Source organism: Aythya marila (genome assembly GCF_965140915.1).
Source record: "Aythya marila genome assembly, chromosome: 5".
In the NCBI taxonomy this organism is placed as follows: domain Eukaryota; kingdom Metazoa; phylum Chordata; class Aves; order Anseriformes; family Anatidae; genus Aythya; species Aythya marila.
In genome coordinates, this window is record NC_139046.1 from 52,441,297 (window position 1) to 52,456,924 (window position 15,628).

The following is a 15,628-nucleotide window of genomic DNA, read 5'->3' on the forward strand; positions in this document are numbered from 1 at the left end:
AGGGTCTTCCTGGGTGACATTATATAAAGATAGAAAATACGGGCATTCTGTCATAGGATCATGAAACATTCGTGCTTTCAACAATTTTTATGAATCTTAAATCTAAGATATCAAACACTTTAGGAAACAAAAGTGAAGGAAAGTATTTAACTTCTTATTTGGCAGTGTTTGCTTCAAAGGTTACACAGGATGATAGTATTGCCTGTCTCTCTTCTTCCTCTGTTTTCTCTATTTCTAGATATCCATCTACAGTAAATTGTTCTATGCTTCCACATGGCTTCTCTCTTTCCTTCATACTATTACTTTGGGTCAGAAGTCAACATTAATGTCGTGATCTTCATTTCTTATGATCTTATAAAGCATTATGAAAAACAGTGGCTGGCAAAATGGCTGCTGCATGTTTGTAATAATGGAGCCAGCCCTCACCAGGAACTTGGGTGACAGTGCCAGGTGCCAAGAAGCAGCTTAAATTTCCATGATTCCTCTACTTCCCTCTGCTCCTCTACAGAAACAGGGACCTCACAGAAATGACAATGGGCAGGCTAATAAAAGTAATTCAAACCATCTAGACAGCCAAGCCCCTGTTTCAGAAGACCACTTGATTGGGTGAGAGATTGTCCTCTAATTAGATTTCCAGACATTTCCCTGGGCTATCATGAGGCATTCTTTTGGCAGGAAATCAGGGAGGGTGCCCTAAGAAGAATGGTGTGCCAGGCCACTTTGTGGATGGGAAGGTGGAAGGTGAAATGCAGCTTACTCCTCCACGCTCAGAGGCTGGGTGGAAATCTGGTTGGCAGTAATCATGGTGTACCTACATGTGGAGCTGGTGCCACATGGCAATTTGTCTCCTGGGGTTTCTCAGCATTTCTTCCCAGTGGTTCCTCTCCGTTCCTGTGACGTGCAAGCCCAGGCTGCACTTGCCGAGCACATGGCTCTGCCCAGCAGCATCCTGGCTCAGCATTTCCAGCTCCACACTGGAGGCACGCAGCAGCTCATGAGGCACCTCAAACATGATCATCTCGTTCCAGACAGGGTTGATCTTGTGTTTTGCACGTTTGGTCTGCTTCTTCTTCAGCTTCAAGGACTGATGCCTCAGTGTCACCTTGACAGAAACATCTATGGAAGAAGCAGAGAGAGATCATGCAATAGAATGAATACAAGGGAAATTTAACTGATGACATCAGACTGAGTGAGAGAATATGATCTTGGGGGTTTTCGTTTTCACTTTTAAAAACCACTAAGTCTCTTCAGCTTTCTAAGCCCTCCTCCCCACTTTCTTTCTAGGCACAGCAGAAAAAAATAATCTCTGTTTAGTGCTGTTCCACTCACTATTCCACTCACCATTTCCAAGTAGATCTTTCAGCTGCTTGGAATGGAGATTTTTAGCCTTAATAATCACCACAAGCAGGCGGTTAGCTGCTGGCAGGTAGCTGATTGACAGCAGAACCTCTCCATGGCCTGTAGATGGCTCCTGGAAATGGAGATACAGGAGGGGTTAATTTTTGATACAATCTGGGCCATAACATTAAGAAAACTGAATAGTACAAGGGGATGAGTGTAAGGTCATAGACTGACCAAGTTGTCTCTCTATCTCTACAGGAGTCTTTTCCAGTTAAACGGGATGAGAATAAACCAGAAAACATGTCTGAGAGGGATCCTTCACTCATAAGGCCCAGCTCACATGGATTACCTCCTGCTGCTGGAAAGCAACTGCTTCCCAACAGCTACTTTTAGTGTCATATTTAGTAAGAAGAAAAGAATTTGGGACTGAACTGCTGTGTATATAGGTGGATACTTGTTTTAAGAGAAATTATCTAGCTGTCCTTTATTTATATCCCCTACTTCCATTACTGCTTTTCATCATTCACTTGTCATTTGTGTGAGGGGGCTCTGACCAGACATGGAGGCAGGTCCCAGTAACTAACTGCCAAGCAATATCTTGGGGGTTGTGCCACACAAACATACTCTGGAGCCAGTGTTGAATCTTCTTTAACCCTTATCTGGTATTAAAAAAAAAAAAAAAAAAAAAAAAGCCTAAAGCCCTCTGTCAGTTTTACCTTTCCTTCCTGGCCTGTCCTCCTTCAGCCTGTGAACAGCCCTGCTGCCCAGGTGGGATTTCCTCTGGGTCAAATGTTCTGAACAATCAAGCATTCACTTCAGGAGGCCATGCTTTGTTTTTTGTTGTCGTTGTTGTTTTGTTTTGTTTTGTTGTTGTTTTGGTTTTGGTTTGTGTGGTGCTGCTTTTTTGTTGGCGGTGGGTTTTTGTTTGCTTGCTTGCTTGTTCTGTCCTTTTATTCCTTTCCTCCAGTCAGCAATTGGCCTCTTAGCCTCCTGACCTTTCTTCCCTTCACTCGCTCTGCACAAGTATTGCCGTAGGCAGAGCAGGAGGGAAATGATCGCGCCGGCAGAGGCTGCGGGCCTGTGGCGAGGGGCGAAAGGGAATGGCTGCTCTCTGGTGAGTGCGAGCTTGTGACAGAAATCTGTTTTAGTGTGTGGTTAACGACCCAGAAGAGTCACAGAAAGGCAATGTCAACTCAGTAGACTCCCTTTGGACTCCTTAGCGTGATCTACAAGCTTTAGGGCAGACAGGCCTTCTCCAGGCCATTTCTGTGCTCTCCACTTGCCGTTTTAAGTGAGCCATAAATATTTCAAATTAAGTTTTCACCGGGTTTCTTGCAACAGGCAAGGACAGGCCCCCTGTATGCTCCCTGTGAGGTGATTGACTCTCCAGAAAGCGTGGCTGTCCTCAGTGTCTGCTTTGAACGATTTATTTGTCCTGCACAAATCAGGGGGGAGGCCATTAGCTGGGAAGCCTGAAATTCAATCCCAAATCAGCACAAGTAAATCTTCCTTCATACACTCAGGTAGCAAGGAAAGGCTTGTATGTGTTTCACTTACTGAAATCCTGTCCTAAGTGCAAGTGATTTAAAAAAAAAAAAAAAAGAAAGAAAGAAACACAAAAGCAGAGGCAGATTTAAGTGGCTCTGTGTCCACGACAACAGAATAGGTGTTTGCACATGGAGGGACCAATCCAAATACCACCTCAATACAAAAACACAGTTTCAGGCAAGTTATAAACTGCTTTTTTTGCTTATGTATCCGCCCTGTATCTCACCAAGTCTCACTCTATAGCTCTTGGCTATAATAAGGTTCTTGTAGCTCCAGGCACAGTTAGATATAGTAAAGGTTGAGTGGTAGAGAGAGGGTGGCAGGGGGCTGTGAATGCACACATGCACACACACATATTGTACACACTCATTGCACAAACACATCACATGTGCTTATGGCTTTTTAACCTCTAATGTTCTGATCAAGTTCTTGACCAGCTTGTATCCACATGAAACCAAAACCTGTAATGGTTGGTTTCTGCTGGATTTTTGCATGAAGAGACTGAGCCACAGGTACCTTTCCTTCTCCCTCTTTCAGTTGTGTTTGCTTTTATTCCCTTGTAAATTCATAACCAACATTTTGTGCTACAGCCTAGCGAATTCACACAACTGCCAGAGCTTCAGTCTTCCTTTCTGTGCTCTGAGGATAACAGGCATCAGGGGGTCATCAGTGAATTACGTGTGCAAGGCACCATGAAATCACAAAAGGGAAGGTGCTATGCAAGCAGCCGCTATCATCACTGTCATTAGCAAAGCAGTGGGAGGGAAGGAAGACAAGATAAGGATATCAGTCTGCAGTATCTATGTTTTGCATTGCTCACAGCACTCCATGAATTCCTGAATACTAATTGCACTACCTGGTTAGCTGTAAGCTTCCCTCTGAGCTTTTCCTTGTGTGGGAGAATTACCGGGAGGCTAGGAATAAAAATTCTGCAGCGCACAGCTTTTCAAGGAAATGTCAGACTTTAAACAAAGCCCGGTAACTTTGTTCCTGGATGGATGCTGTCAAAAATAGCTGCTCTTTTTTGATCAGCTCTTCCTCACTCCCTCCCGCTCTGGTTCTCAATGAATGATTCAGGATCTGTATATAAGCTATCTGTGCAATGGTTGGCTCTCTCAGGTCCCAGATGACGCAAATTCAGCTTTCACTGCACATCCTCAGCTCAAACTGGGGCACTGTTCAGCAGTACAGTTAGTGTTAACCTTGTGCTGTCAGCCTGGAGAAGTAATGAGTGTTGTCCTGTTTCTGTGTGTACCCCGAGTACCCAGTATGTCAGGACTTTATCAGGTGTATGAGTGAAAACTGACCATTGCCATGGACTGGCCACTTCTTGAGTATTGTTTACAAAGCAGATACTACAGTAGATTAGGGGTCTGGGGATTAAAATTCTTATGGCTTATATTGGAACAGGTGTGTTTTGGTTTTTTTGGACCTATTTTTTGAAGCAACAATCTGGGATCTCAGTTCAACTTACAGCTAATAGGTACCTACTTAGCCTTGTGCTTTATGAAACTGATTCAGACCACCTATTTATTTCTTCTGCCCCTTTCTCTGCCAGAGTTGTTTTTTTTTGTTTGTTTGTTTTTGTTTTTGTTTTTGATTTTGTGGTTTTTTTTTGTTTGTTTGTTTTTTCAGAGTAGGCAGCCCTATTAGCATTCAAGTAGTGATCAGATAAATTAGCAATATTGGAAATCAGAAACAGTCTACTCTGTGACTGAGAGCTCTCATCCTCAATGGTGACCAGCAATATTTTTATTATAGCAGGGTTAGCAACAACGCTAACATTATTTTGCATCGCTCACCTTGTGCCATACCAGGGTACAGTAGGTATCTGTTTGTAGCCATGTACTATAAGCAACAATAGCAGTGTCCTGCTGCTATGTTGTTAAGCATATTGCTGCTGTTAGAATAATCTAGTTCACTGCAGGGAAAAGGTTCCTGAGGAAATTTGCTTGTAAAATGTTAATACAAATGAGGCACTCCCTGTACATACTTCAAATACTGTTGGAATCCTTTCCCTTATTTTCCATGTCCGTGCGACTGGGAAGATGTGGATAACAAAAGACAGACAAGTTTTGTCATAAAAACAAAAACCAAAACAACAACAATGCCCACCAAAAAAAAAAAAAAAATAATAAAAATACAGTGCAATGGGTGATATTTTGACATCAGCCAGAACAAATAGTGCTGCTGGGATGATTGTACTGAGGAGCAACCGCTCCTTGTCTTCAGTTCAGCATTTTGATCCCATCAATGTGTTTCAATTGTACAGCTGAGGGCTCACTCAGTTGCTGCCATGTACCCTACCCCACCCAGTGCAGCAGAGTCCCTCCTTCCTGCTCTGTAGGCTCAGTCTGGTCTCTGAACTTTTGCTACCACAGTCCCTGCATCGTTAACACACAGAAACTCACGTAACTTCTAAATGTAGACTTTGAATTGCAGATATTCGAGTCAGATTGTCATGTAATTGAGGGAGGGGGAAAGGGAGCTTTGGCACATATGCTGGGAGTTGTAGATGCAGGGACTGGGTTGATGGGCTTTTGATTGCTTTCTGAAATGGTGAGGTCAACACAGAGCAGTGCTAAGTGACCTCCAAAGTCACACATCACCTGGCCAAACCTGGGCCCAAATGAACAGAGCCACCCACCCAAGGACATGCAACTGTTTTGGAAGAGGGCATCTCTTCTCCAAAAAAAACCACTAGAGTTTCTGGTCTACCAACACAGACTTAGTCCATACCTTCTCTGGCATCTTTAGCCTTTCCCACTGGGCCATCCCAAAGGAGTCCTCTCTGTCAGCAAGGCTCAGTTTGAGTTCCCCCACAATGCTGTGTCTGGAGAACTTGTCGCAGTTTCTCAGGGTGAGAGTCAGTGTCCCCTCAGGCATCTCCTCCTCGGGTAATGGGAACCGCAAGACCTCCTCCCAGAGGGTGTGAAGCACCTTCTTCTTCAGCTCTGTCTGGGCTTCAGCAATGCCAGACTTGCTCACCAGTGTGCCCAGTATGTAGCAATGGCAGCCAGCATCCTGGTCACCACTCATTCTGCCATGCATAGCTGGAAAGGAAGGATTGAGTTTAAGGACCTCTCATAAAAGACAGCCCATAAATATTGGTGGCTAAATTGCTTATTTTATAAGGGACATAAAATAAAACAGCCACATAGACACTGACTCCAGTTCCTGCTTGCACAGGGCACACTAAGCCATGAGTCCATGCTGTGGTGTTTTCCTCATGGTGTACAATGTCTTTGTCCTTCTGTTGCTGCAGAAGGATGCTGTTGGTGTTTGGGAGACCATCAGCTGAGCTCAAGGAAACATGCTCTGTTGAAGATGCAGAGCAGCAATGAGATGAGACACAGCATGGCACAGAGACAGGGAGCTCCCATTTACCTTTACCTAGGCACACCAAGAAAGCTTCTTAAAAAGGTTTAAAAGCAGGATTGTCACTCATAGGCATCAGAGATGGGAGAGAGCTCTCTCCTGGCACACATCCACACCTGCAGGGCAGGGTGGGATATGCCTAAGGGTTATTACATTCTGCTTGTCCAGCCTCCGGCAAATAGTTCCTTCAGAAGCCACCCCACAGCCCAAAAGATCTGTGTCAAGGGGCATTGATCCCTATTTTTATATTCCTTTTATGTTGAAAAGTCTAGACTGAGAAAGGCATCTTATGCTCCTCTTCTGCATCAAGAGAATTACGCTGCCTTCTGTGCAGCAAGAGGAGCAATCCTTCCCTAGAGGGGTCACGGAACAGCAAGACTCCATGGGCAAAACTGAAGTCCCTGCTGCAGTCAGTCTAAGGAGAGCTGTTCCCGAGCTGCCAGTCCCCACAGAAAACTGGAGTCCCCTGATTTCTGGGGGAGAGGAGCTGGGGAGCAGAGCAGACACAGCTTGGGTGGCACTGGGGCACCCAGGGAGGAGCAGGCTTGCAGGAGAGCCATGCCGGCAGCCCAGGGCATCCACCCTGCAGGGCAGCAGAGGCTGTGAGATTGCTGCTCCAGTTGCTCCACAGCAGCAGCCGCCGCTTAGCACCCATTCGATTCTCACTTCAGAGGGTGTGATTTGATTAGGCTTCCACAGAGATCTGCACTGTGCATGTGCATTCAGTCAGCTTATTTTACTTTCCCAGAGGAACCGATGATGCTCCAGCCCTGAGCAGGGAAGCTGTTACGGTTGTCAGTCTCCACTTCACAGAGTGTCGCAGAGCCCAGCCGCCCGGCCAGAGGGACCTTCCTCAGGGGCCTACAGGGTAAGTCTGGTGTCTACAGCTCACCTTCTGACTTGGCCTGAGCAAGAGGCAGTAGGGAGTGGGTCATGTTGAAGATCAAAAGTCACAGAGAGGAAGGAGATAGCAGATCCCCTCCCTTATCCCCAAAGTAAAAATTAAATAAGAGGTGGCTTTCTACCAGGGCTGGGACTAGAGGAGTCCATCCTGGTTCCTGGCTTCTGCTTCTGAGCTGTGTAACTGATTGTTCCCAAGCTGTGCCCTGCACATTCATTCAAGCACTTACATCTCTAGGTATTTCTGTTCTGCAAGTGCAGGTGCCAATGAAACATCCAACAGTTCTGGGGAAATATGTTGATTTTAATGTGGGAGGGGAACTCTCTATAAAATCAGAAGGTGTCTTGTACCTTCCAGATAGGGAATCACTTGTAGCAGATCTCAGCCCCTTACCTTCCAGAAGGGCCACACACAGCTCAGCTTTTTGTTGATCGTATGTGAGGGAGTAGCGCAGTTCAGGGACCTGGTTACAGCTGGCTGCCCTCTCGGGGTTCAAATGCTCCGTGACACACACATCTTTTACCACACCTGAAACTGAAGTAACCCCATTAGCAAGCAAGTCTTTGCCTTCCAAGGAGAACAAACCCACCATGTCTCAACTCAACTCTTCTAAATGTCTTACTATGCCTGCACTTTGTATGCAGGAATATCACTTAAATTCCTTCTTCCCTCACCGAATCTCTTTCTTGCTCTCTCTTCTTACACATTCAGGTCTTCTACAGCACCTGGACAAGCTTCCTGCTCTCTTCACCATTGCGTGCTCTAAGTTGCTTCACACGTTTGCTCTTTTACCTTGTGCCTAAATCAAGGTGCTTAAACTACGCTCTTGTTTTATATAGTTTTTTGTTTGTTTGTTTTTAACTACACTACTTTTTTATTGTTTTGTTTTGGTTTGTTGTTTGTTTGTTTGTTATACACATTGGTGAATTGCATCTTGTATTCTTCTCTGCATTAATTCAGACCTCTATAATTTATTTTTTTTTAATTTAACTCTACAGTCTTTGTCATGCAGAAGGCCAATATGACACTTACTCAGATAGCGCTTAACCAGGTTGAAGATCATGAGCTTGGGAAGCTTTGAGGCAGTTTCTCCACATCTGATTTTGAAGCTGGCTACATACTTCATATTGAAATAAAGCAAATGGCAAGACCAAAAGCCACAGCTTTTTGGTATCAAAATCTATTGTCCGCAAGGTCAGTCCTGACTCACACAGACAACAATAACGGGACCAGCACATTTCCTCTTAAAAGTCTCAGCCATGGTCTGTATCTGTTCAACATGGCACCAAGGAGAATGCAACAAATCTGGCTTAATTTCATCAATACTTGAGCTATGAAATCAGGCACAGAAGGAAGCAAACTTGTGCTATTACCAGTGCAGAGAGGCTCTTAAACCAACACACTTATGTAAAGCTTTATTCTACATGCAGCAATCATCCTTCAGGCTCTCCACCCTGTAATATTCTTCCTGACACTGAAGGATGTGGCTCAGACAGTCTTTTCCTCTAATGCAGCTGCTTCCCATGGTACTCCTTGCTTTTGCATACTCATAAGTCTCAGGGTGGAGGGATGCATGTGGCAATCCTTTTCCCTGAAGGACAAAAATATAATCTCAAGCAATTTTAAAAAATAAATGCTCTAAAATAAATCATGACAGATGGCATTGTGCCTCTGGCAAATCTTCAGTAAGGTTTTATTAATGTGGTAACACGGTAACCATAAGAGTCAATTATGCTGTTAAAAAGACAGCTGTGAAGGTAAAAATCAGTATGGAAGCAACCCAGACTAGCTGCCAGATGTATATAATTAACGTTGCATTTTCTCGTATGCTCCAGGAATCTTATGTTCCAGGCTTTGGCACGCTACCATTCGGGCTGGCTGGAAAACAAGAATTCTGTTTGGTAAAAATGTCTTAGGTGTCAGCCTTTGGTTTCACTTCACATTACAACAAACCAAGACCATCTCACAGAACTGGTGGAAGTAAAGGAGCAAGGAAACTAAAGTACAGGTTTGAACCAATGCTGCCGATGTCCCTGAGAGGGACAGCTGCTGGGCAGCTAGCATTTCTTCTGGAGGAGCAATTCTGCCTAATTTTGGCCAGGTATTCCACCCATACTGTGGCAACTGCTCTAACTAAAACTTCACACTAAATACATGTTTTTCTACAAAATGTCTGCTTCCATTGAGACAGATTCTTCAACACAAGAGTGCAATTCTTGCACATTTAGAGAAAAAAAAGTTTCAATTATGTCAATTATGTCTGAATGTCCTGATGTGCTTCATGATTACTTTCTATTAAACACATATATCTAAAATAGAATTCATAATGTTCATGATAAGAGAGTGAAAAGCACCCTATCTCTTCATTTCCATGTTTATTTCTCTAATTACAATCACATTATTCTCAAAAGTATTACGGATCTACACCCAGAAAAGCAATCTGTAGTCTGAAGACCAAATGTTCTTACCGTTTTGAGGGAGAACAAAAAGCTCTTCATTGACTTGTATCTTCATCCTGTTCTCATCCAGAACAGTATGTTTTCCAGTAACTGGTTCTTCTGTTGTCTTCAAGGAATACTGTGTGTAGTTAACAATTTCAGGTGAAGTTACCACTGGTTTGGGGCCATAAATGTTGGGAAACTTCAGGAGTGGTCGAGGCTGGACTGGCTCTGCCGTTTTCTTAACGTTGAACTGAAAATTAAAACGTTGTTTATTACTTTGCACTAATTCTTCTGATTCTTTCAGTGTTAAACAAGCTCAGACAAAGGGAGAAAATACAGTGCCTTTGGTCATTCTTACTGTCATTATTTCTTTGGTTAGAGAAGCTGCTGCCCAGATTTTCTTGCCAAATCTGCTACCCTTCTACTTGGTGTACATCCTTTCAGAGTCACTCCTCCACAGATGTTTGGTTGCAGTAAGAAACATCTGTTGTTTCTAAGGACCAGAGCCCCACCTGACCCTCAGACACAGTTCTCCTTTATTATACAGGAATCGACATTTTGTTTTGTCTGAGTTTCTTCTTAACATTTTATTTCCCTGCTGATTGCTGACCATGGTATCAATGGAAGAGCCTGAAAGATGGTGTAATGCCCAGGCAGACTAGAAAAGGTTGGCACAAAGAACTATGTTCTTCTCAAACAATGAAAAATGTTTTAGTGGAATGTAACAGTCATGTTTTCGTTATGTCCCAGGAAAGAATCCCCTCTGCTCACAACTGAAATAATTCCTGATTCATTTATATTTGAATTCATCAATAGAACAAAAGCTGACTAGCAAATGGCTGACCCTCTCATCAGATTTTAGTAATTTTTCCAAAGCATGAAAGACAAAAAGGAGAAGTAAAACTGCCATTTTGGTTGATTACTGTGCAGAGGGATTCACTCCAACCCCACTGCCTGCCAACCTATTCTGCACTAAGTTTAGAGCAAGGGAGAGCCAAAAGGCATTTGTAATTGTAATTAAAGTTTTTCATTAGTCTCATTGTTTCCTGTTAATAATGAATGTAGATGATGCCCTGAGGCACTTGTCTGTGTTGGGACTTCATGGTCCCAGTTCAGATGTCCTGAGGGAGCATACCTATTCCTTAAGAAACAGAGCTGAAGAAAGAGAGCGGTCTTGGACTGTAGCTCTTTCGTCATACCTTTTTTTTCGTCATACTCTGCTTGGCACTACAGTTATATGGACTTGACAGTGGTAAAGAGCTAATTAGGTCAGAGACGCCATCTTCTCAAGACAGCCGGTACACTGGTGTTTAGGAAGTCTACTACATAACAGCATTTTCTCTTGTCTAATTTCAAGGACTCTGAAATAGGTGTTGAAAAAGAAACACGTCATTGCGTGCAGATCCCCACCTAGCATTCAGCTGAGTTTAGATATTATGTAAGTCATACAGTGCTGGTCTATAATAGAAACGTAGTGAGATCCCTCTTTTAGAGATGTGAGCCTCATCAGTACTAAAATACATAGGAAGTTTGAAGTTACTTATCCGAATTTCACATGCCGTTTTCTATTCAAAATTAAAACAGACCAACCAAAAAAAAATATGTTAGGAAAAGCTAGAAAATAGCTTGAAAAAAAATAGGTCATTTTTGTTCTGCAGGGACTCCTAACATGCGCAAAGTACATGCCATTGGCAGCCAGTGCCTGCTGTTCTTTCTCTCCCAAGCCCTCTGTATAAGCGTGCTGTCCTGCTAGCCACTGAGCATCAAACCAGATCAGCATGCCTGGGTAGCTGTGTGCAGGAAGCACTTTGGGACCCTCTGGGATGAAAAACACTATACAAATGTGAGGTATTGTTAATATAATCTTTTCTCCACTTACTAAAAGCCAGACATTTAGTCAGGAAATCCATCAGCACACAGCAACTAAGAGCTCCACTGGGTCTAAATATTCTTCTAGTCTGTCTGCTCTGCAGAATTAGAGATGAGAGACATATGCAAGCACAGTGGGACTAGCCCACCCCCTCTTCCAACTGCATCTGCTTCTGTTTATTATCTTTGCTGCCAGCTCTGTACCCAAGCGCTGTCTGCTAATCTACTTACAGAGCAGTGTCCTATGGAAGTTCCCTTTGCAAATCAGCAGCGATATCTTAAACAAAGAAAAACTCATACGGTTCTGCATAAAACGTGTGAAAGCAAGGAAAACAAAATTAGCTAGGAGGCTCCAGCTGACCCTTCTGGGTCCCTGCCCAGCATCACTCAAACAATGCACTAGACTGCTGCCACTGCTGGATGTGTTTAGGCATGTTTAATCTGCACCCATTGCTGACACTTTGCAAATTTACAGCACTTATTAATTGTTCTGTAGATGTATCTTTGTGTTTGAACTCTTCCTTCTCAAATATGCAGGGCATGTCCATGGGGAACCTCTATCTATAGCAAATACAAGCATCAGTGTCATGGGAGACATGCCAAGTGGATAAAACGCAGTCTTGCTTCATCTTTCTTTTGTCATCTCTGTTTATCAGAATCAGTGGCCCTGACAGGCTTCAATAATTAAGTATGCCAAACACCGACTAGGACATACAGTGTACTAATGCAGTTGGAAAAAAGTCCTGACAGGACAATTTATAAACGTAGACACAGATGATAAAACTGAGACACAGGCTCAGAACTCAATTTGAGATTCATTCCTTCAAGGAGTATAGACTAATTCTGAATCAGTGACAGGAGAATGAATGCATGTTCCTGGCAACAAAGCTATTTTAATTGGAAAGAATTGTTAAACATACAGAATATGCAAACTAAGAACATTTTGCACTTTCTCTGACAGAATGTTCATTCGGCTGCTATAATTTGACCAAATTTCTTTAAAAAAAAAAAAAGAAGAAGACAAAACAACAAAACAGTAACATTAGGAGTCATGCTTCGAATTAGAAAGTCTACAATACTGAAAGCATACAATCATTCAAGAAAGAGTGATGCACTGAGGGTATGTGGAATAATTTGATTCTGTATTGGTTAAACACTGGATTAAGTTAAGGCAAAACTTGACGAGTGTAAAAATATTGTGAGGACCATAACCTATGATGTGCTGGGTACTGCAGGTTTAATTGGACACGAGGGCTTAACTGGACTTCACGGTGACTTAGTAGTTATTTCAGTCATGCAAGAGAGATGACAGCCTGAAGGACAAGCTCCAGACTGGATTAATACTTTACTAAAATATTTCCCAAAAAGCTGTGTAAAAGAAAACGTCCATTCCAATGATTGAATTGGGGTAAAGATTTAAGAGTTTTTCAAGCTCTTTCAAAAATATCTTGTAGGAAAAAAAGGTGGAGAAGTTATCTGTAGGTAGTTTTGTCCCAGCCAGTAACAGCTAGAAAAAAATGCTATGCAAAGTGATGTGACTGTCAAAGTTACACATTTCTCATTCATTTTAACAGTAAACATGGAAAATCTCAACATTATTGTACATCCTACTTTATACAGGAGTTGGGAAATCACTTGTATGGGTTAAACAAGAAAGGAGACTAGAAAGGACATGACAAAACTATTAAAGAAGATAGATGGAAAACTACTGAAGAAAACAAAGAAGATAGCAGGTTAAATTTTCCTAGGAAAATGCAAACCAGTATTGGCCATGCTTGTGGATGAATGCTCAGAATTAGCAGCAATTTCTGGAGAAGTCCTAAACTCAGTGCAGATGTTCAGCCATGGCCAGTGGAGCCAACTCCCATCCCCAGTAAATAGGAGCTAATGTACTGCTATTCTGCGCCAGCTTTTACAAATACAATTAGTAGACTTGGTCTTCTTTCCTCAGAACAAACTGCAACAGGAGCATGAGGATGCCAGGGCTCTTTGCTGAGAGCCTAAGAGCAGTATCAAGAGAGAGACTGAAAATGTAATTATAAGCATTACAGAGAAGTTCAATTAGGACTCCCGCTACACTCCTTAATAATACAAAAATAATAGGCACCTCAGATAATTAAAAGGCAAACAAAGACTTTTATACAATGGATCATTGGCCTTTGGACTTGGCTGCTCTGGCATAACATTTGGTTGAATGGCTAGATAAAACTGAAAAGGATTTAGGCACATAAAAACACCAAAAGCAACAGCCAACAGGTAATACTTCCAGAGACTGCCCAGTGCTATAGCTCCTGCTGAAGACCTTAGTCAACCAAAAAAATCAGTCCAAAATTTCCATTTGAAGGACAGCTTCCAATAATAAGCATACCAAAAGTGTCCTGTGATTTCCATTGCTTTCTCTTTCAGTAGGCTCAGAAATAAATCAGGGGATTTTTTGGATTATAACAAGACAGAAATACACATGGGGATGCCTGACATTACTGGTCCATCACATTGCTCTTACTGTAAGTAAAAAAGCAATTCAGCGTGATGAGATTGTCCGGTCCTCACACTCTGGATTCTCACTAGTGTTTTTATTATCATTTCAATGCCTGATTTTAACTTCACACACAATTAATTCCCCCAGTTAGAGGGGCAGAGGGAGGAGAAGGGAAGATTTTCAGAAGAAACCAGCTGTTGACAGGGAGCTATCCTGCAGGAACCATAGGATAATGTGAATAGAGTCAGAGAAATAGCTGTTACAGGAGATCCCAGCAGGAGTCATCTCTTTACAATGCTGCATGCCACCTGGTAAAGTCCAGCCTTCTCTCCTCAGGAAATGATTTCCCTTGTGATCTAGCTTGACAGCTGAGCAGCATTTCCAGTCCTCCTCCCCTATTTTTGCCATTAGCAGCTTTCTCTTTGGCAGTGTGGCAGCTGTCTCCTGCTCTGGTAATTCTGCGGGTCACCCAGCCCCTGTCTCTGTGCTCCCCTCAGTCCTCCCATTAACCTGCTGTTACATCCTGAACCCAGTAAGCAGATAAATAAGCAGAATAAATCACACACTGAGTAGCCTAAGAGAGAAGTTGCATTCCCACCTTCTGCATTTAAAGAAAAATCACAGAGTAAAGAAGAGATCGTGTCTTACTTGTTGGGCTGGGTGAAGCACACTGGGCTTAGTATTTTCCATGTCCTCATCTTGGTCCTTTTCTGAGAGTCCTTTCCCAGGTTGCTTGCATTTGCAGAAGCAGGTGAGACCGCAGAGTGCAAGGATGCTAGTTGCAGTCCCTAAGGTAGCCCCAAGGGCTATAATTGGGGCAGATAAAACCATTGTCCTGAGCTGCACAGAAACAAAAAGCACAGAAAACCTGTGACTCCTTCTCTTCCCTGGGAGAGCAGCTCTCACACATCCACTGTGATTTCTAGCCTGGCTTCATTCTCCTTGGAAGTCTGAAAACAATTCTCTTGTGCAGCAAAGAAAAGGGACCAATCTAGAGACAGAGATAAATCATCCCACCTTTGCTAGGCAACAAGGCTACCTTTCTATCCTGATGATGGAGTTTCTGCTCCAGGTCAGGTGGAGGAAATAGTGATTGTGGTGCCTGCAATCTCCATATAGCTGCAAACAGGCAGTTTTCATTGAAGCCTGTTCTCCAGCTCCACTGGGAAAAGTCTGATGTGTGATAGAGAGGAAAGACGTCAGCAGAAGGGGCTGGGCCTTGCTAGCTAACTCACAGAAAGTGCATCCAAATGTTTAATCTGCTCTCTAGCTATCCTGATGTGTAGCCTGCTAATTTGCTCAAAAGGTTATTTTATTTTTTTTTTTTGCTGTGTTAAGGCAAAGATAGTGATTGCCAAAAGGTGCTGGTCTGAGAACCCCAGTTAGGATTGCACTGCATGATAGCACTACATAGTCGGAGCAAAGCCTGTGTGTATGTCAGGCAAAACTTTACCACTCTTCAGAGGTTGGGGAATGAACAGCTGCAAGAATTAAGCACCGTCCCACACCCCACCATCTTCCCCTCACAGCACAGGGTCTGCGCCGTTTGGAGCTGCTTTCTCCAGCATCAGTGCAGAGCAACACTTCTATTCAAAAAGGCAGCAGAAAATCCTATCAAACAAGACACACTGGCACATATGCTGCTTCCTCTGGAGAGGATGAGAGAGCAAA

General features: G+C 43.1%; 1 protein-coding gene across 2 annotated transcripts; it reads right to left on the reverse strand.

The window, feature by feature from the left end:
• Nucleotides 1–811: 811 nt before the first annotated feature.
• Nucleotides 812–14,788, reverse strand: SYT13 (synaptotagmin 13; the record flags this gene model as incomplete). Of its 2 annotated transcripts, none has more annotated exons than XM_082760819.1 (6): nt 812–1,116; nt 1,342–1,471; nt 5,629–5,942; nt 7,562–7,696; nt 9,637–9,859; nt 14,606–14,788. In XM_082760819.1, 6 exons carry the CDS (start codon nt 14,786–14,788, stop codon nt 812–814), a joined length of 1,290 nt encoding a protein of 429 aa, XP_082616945.1. The 2 variants fall into 2 exon arrangements, with proteins under 2 accessions (XP_082616945.1, XP_082616944.1); XM_082760818.1 differs by having other exon boundaries at nt 7,562–7,702.
• Between the last annotated feature and the right edge of the window lie 840 nt (nt 14,789–15,628).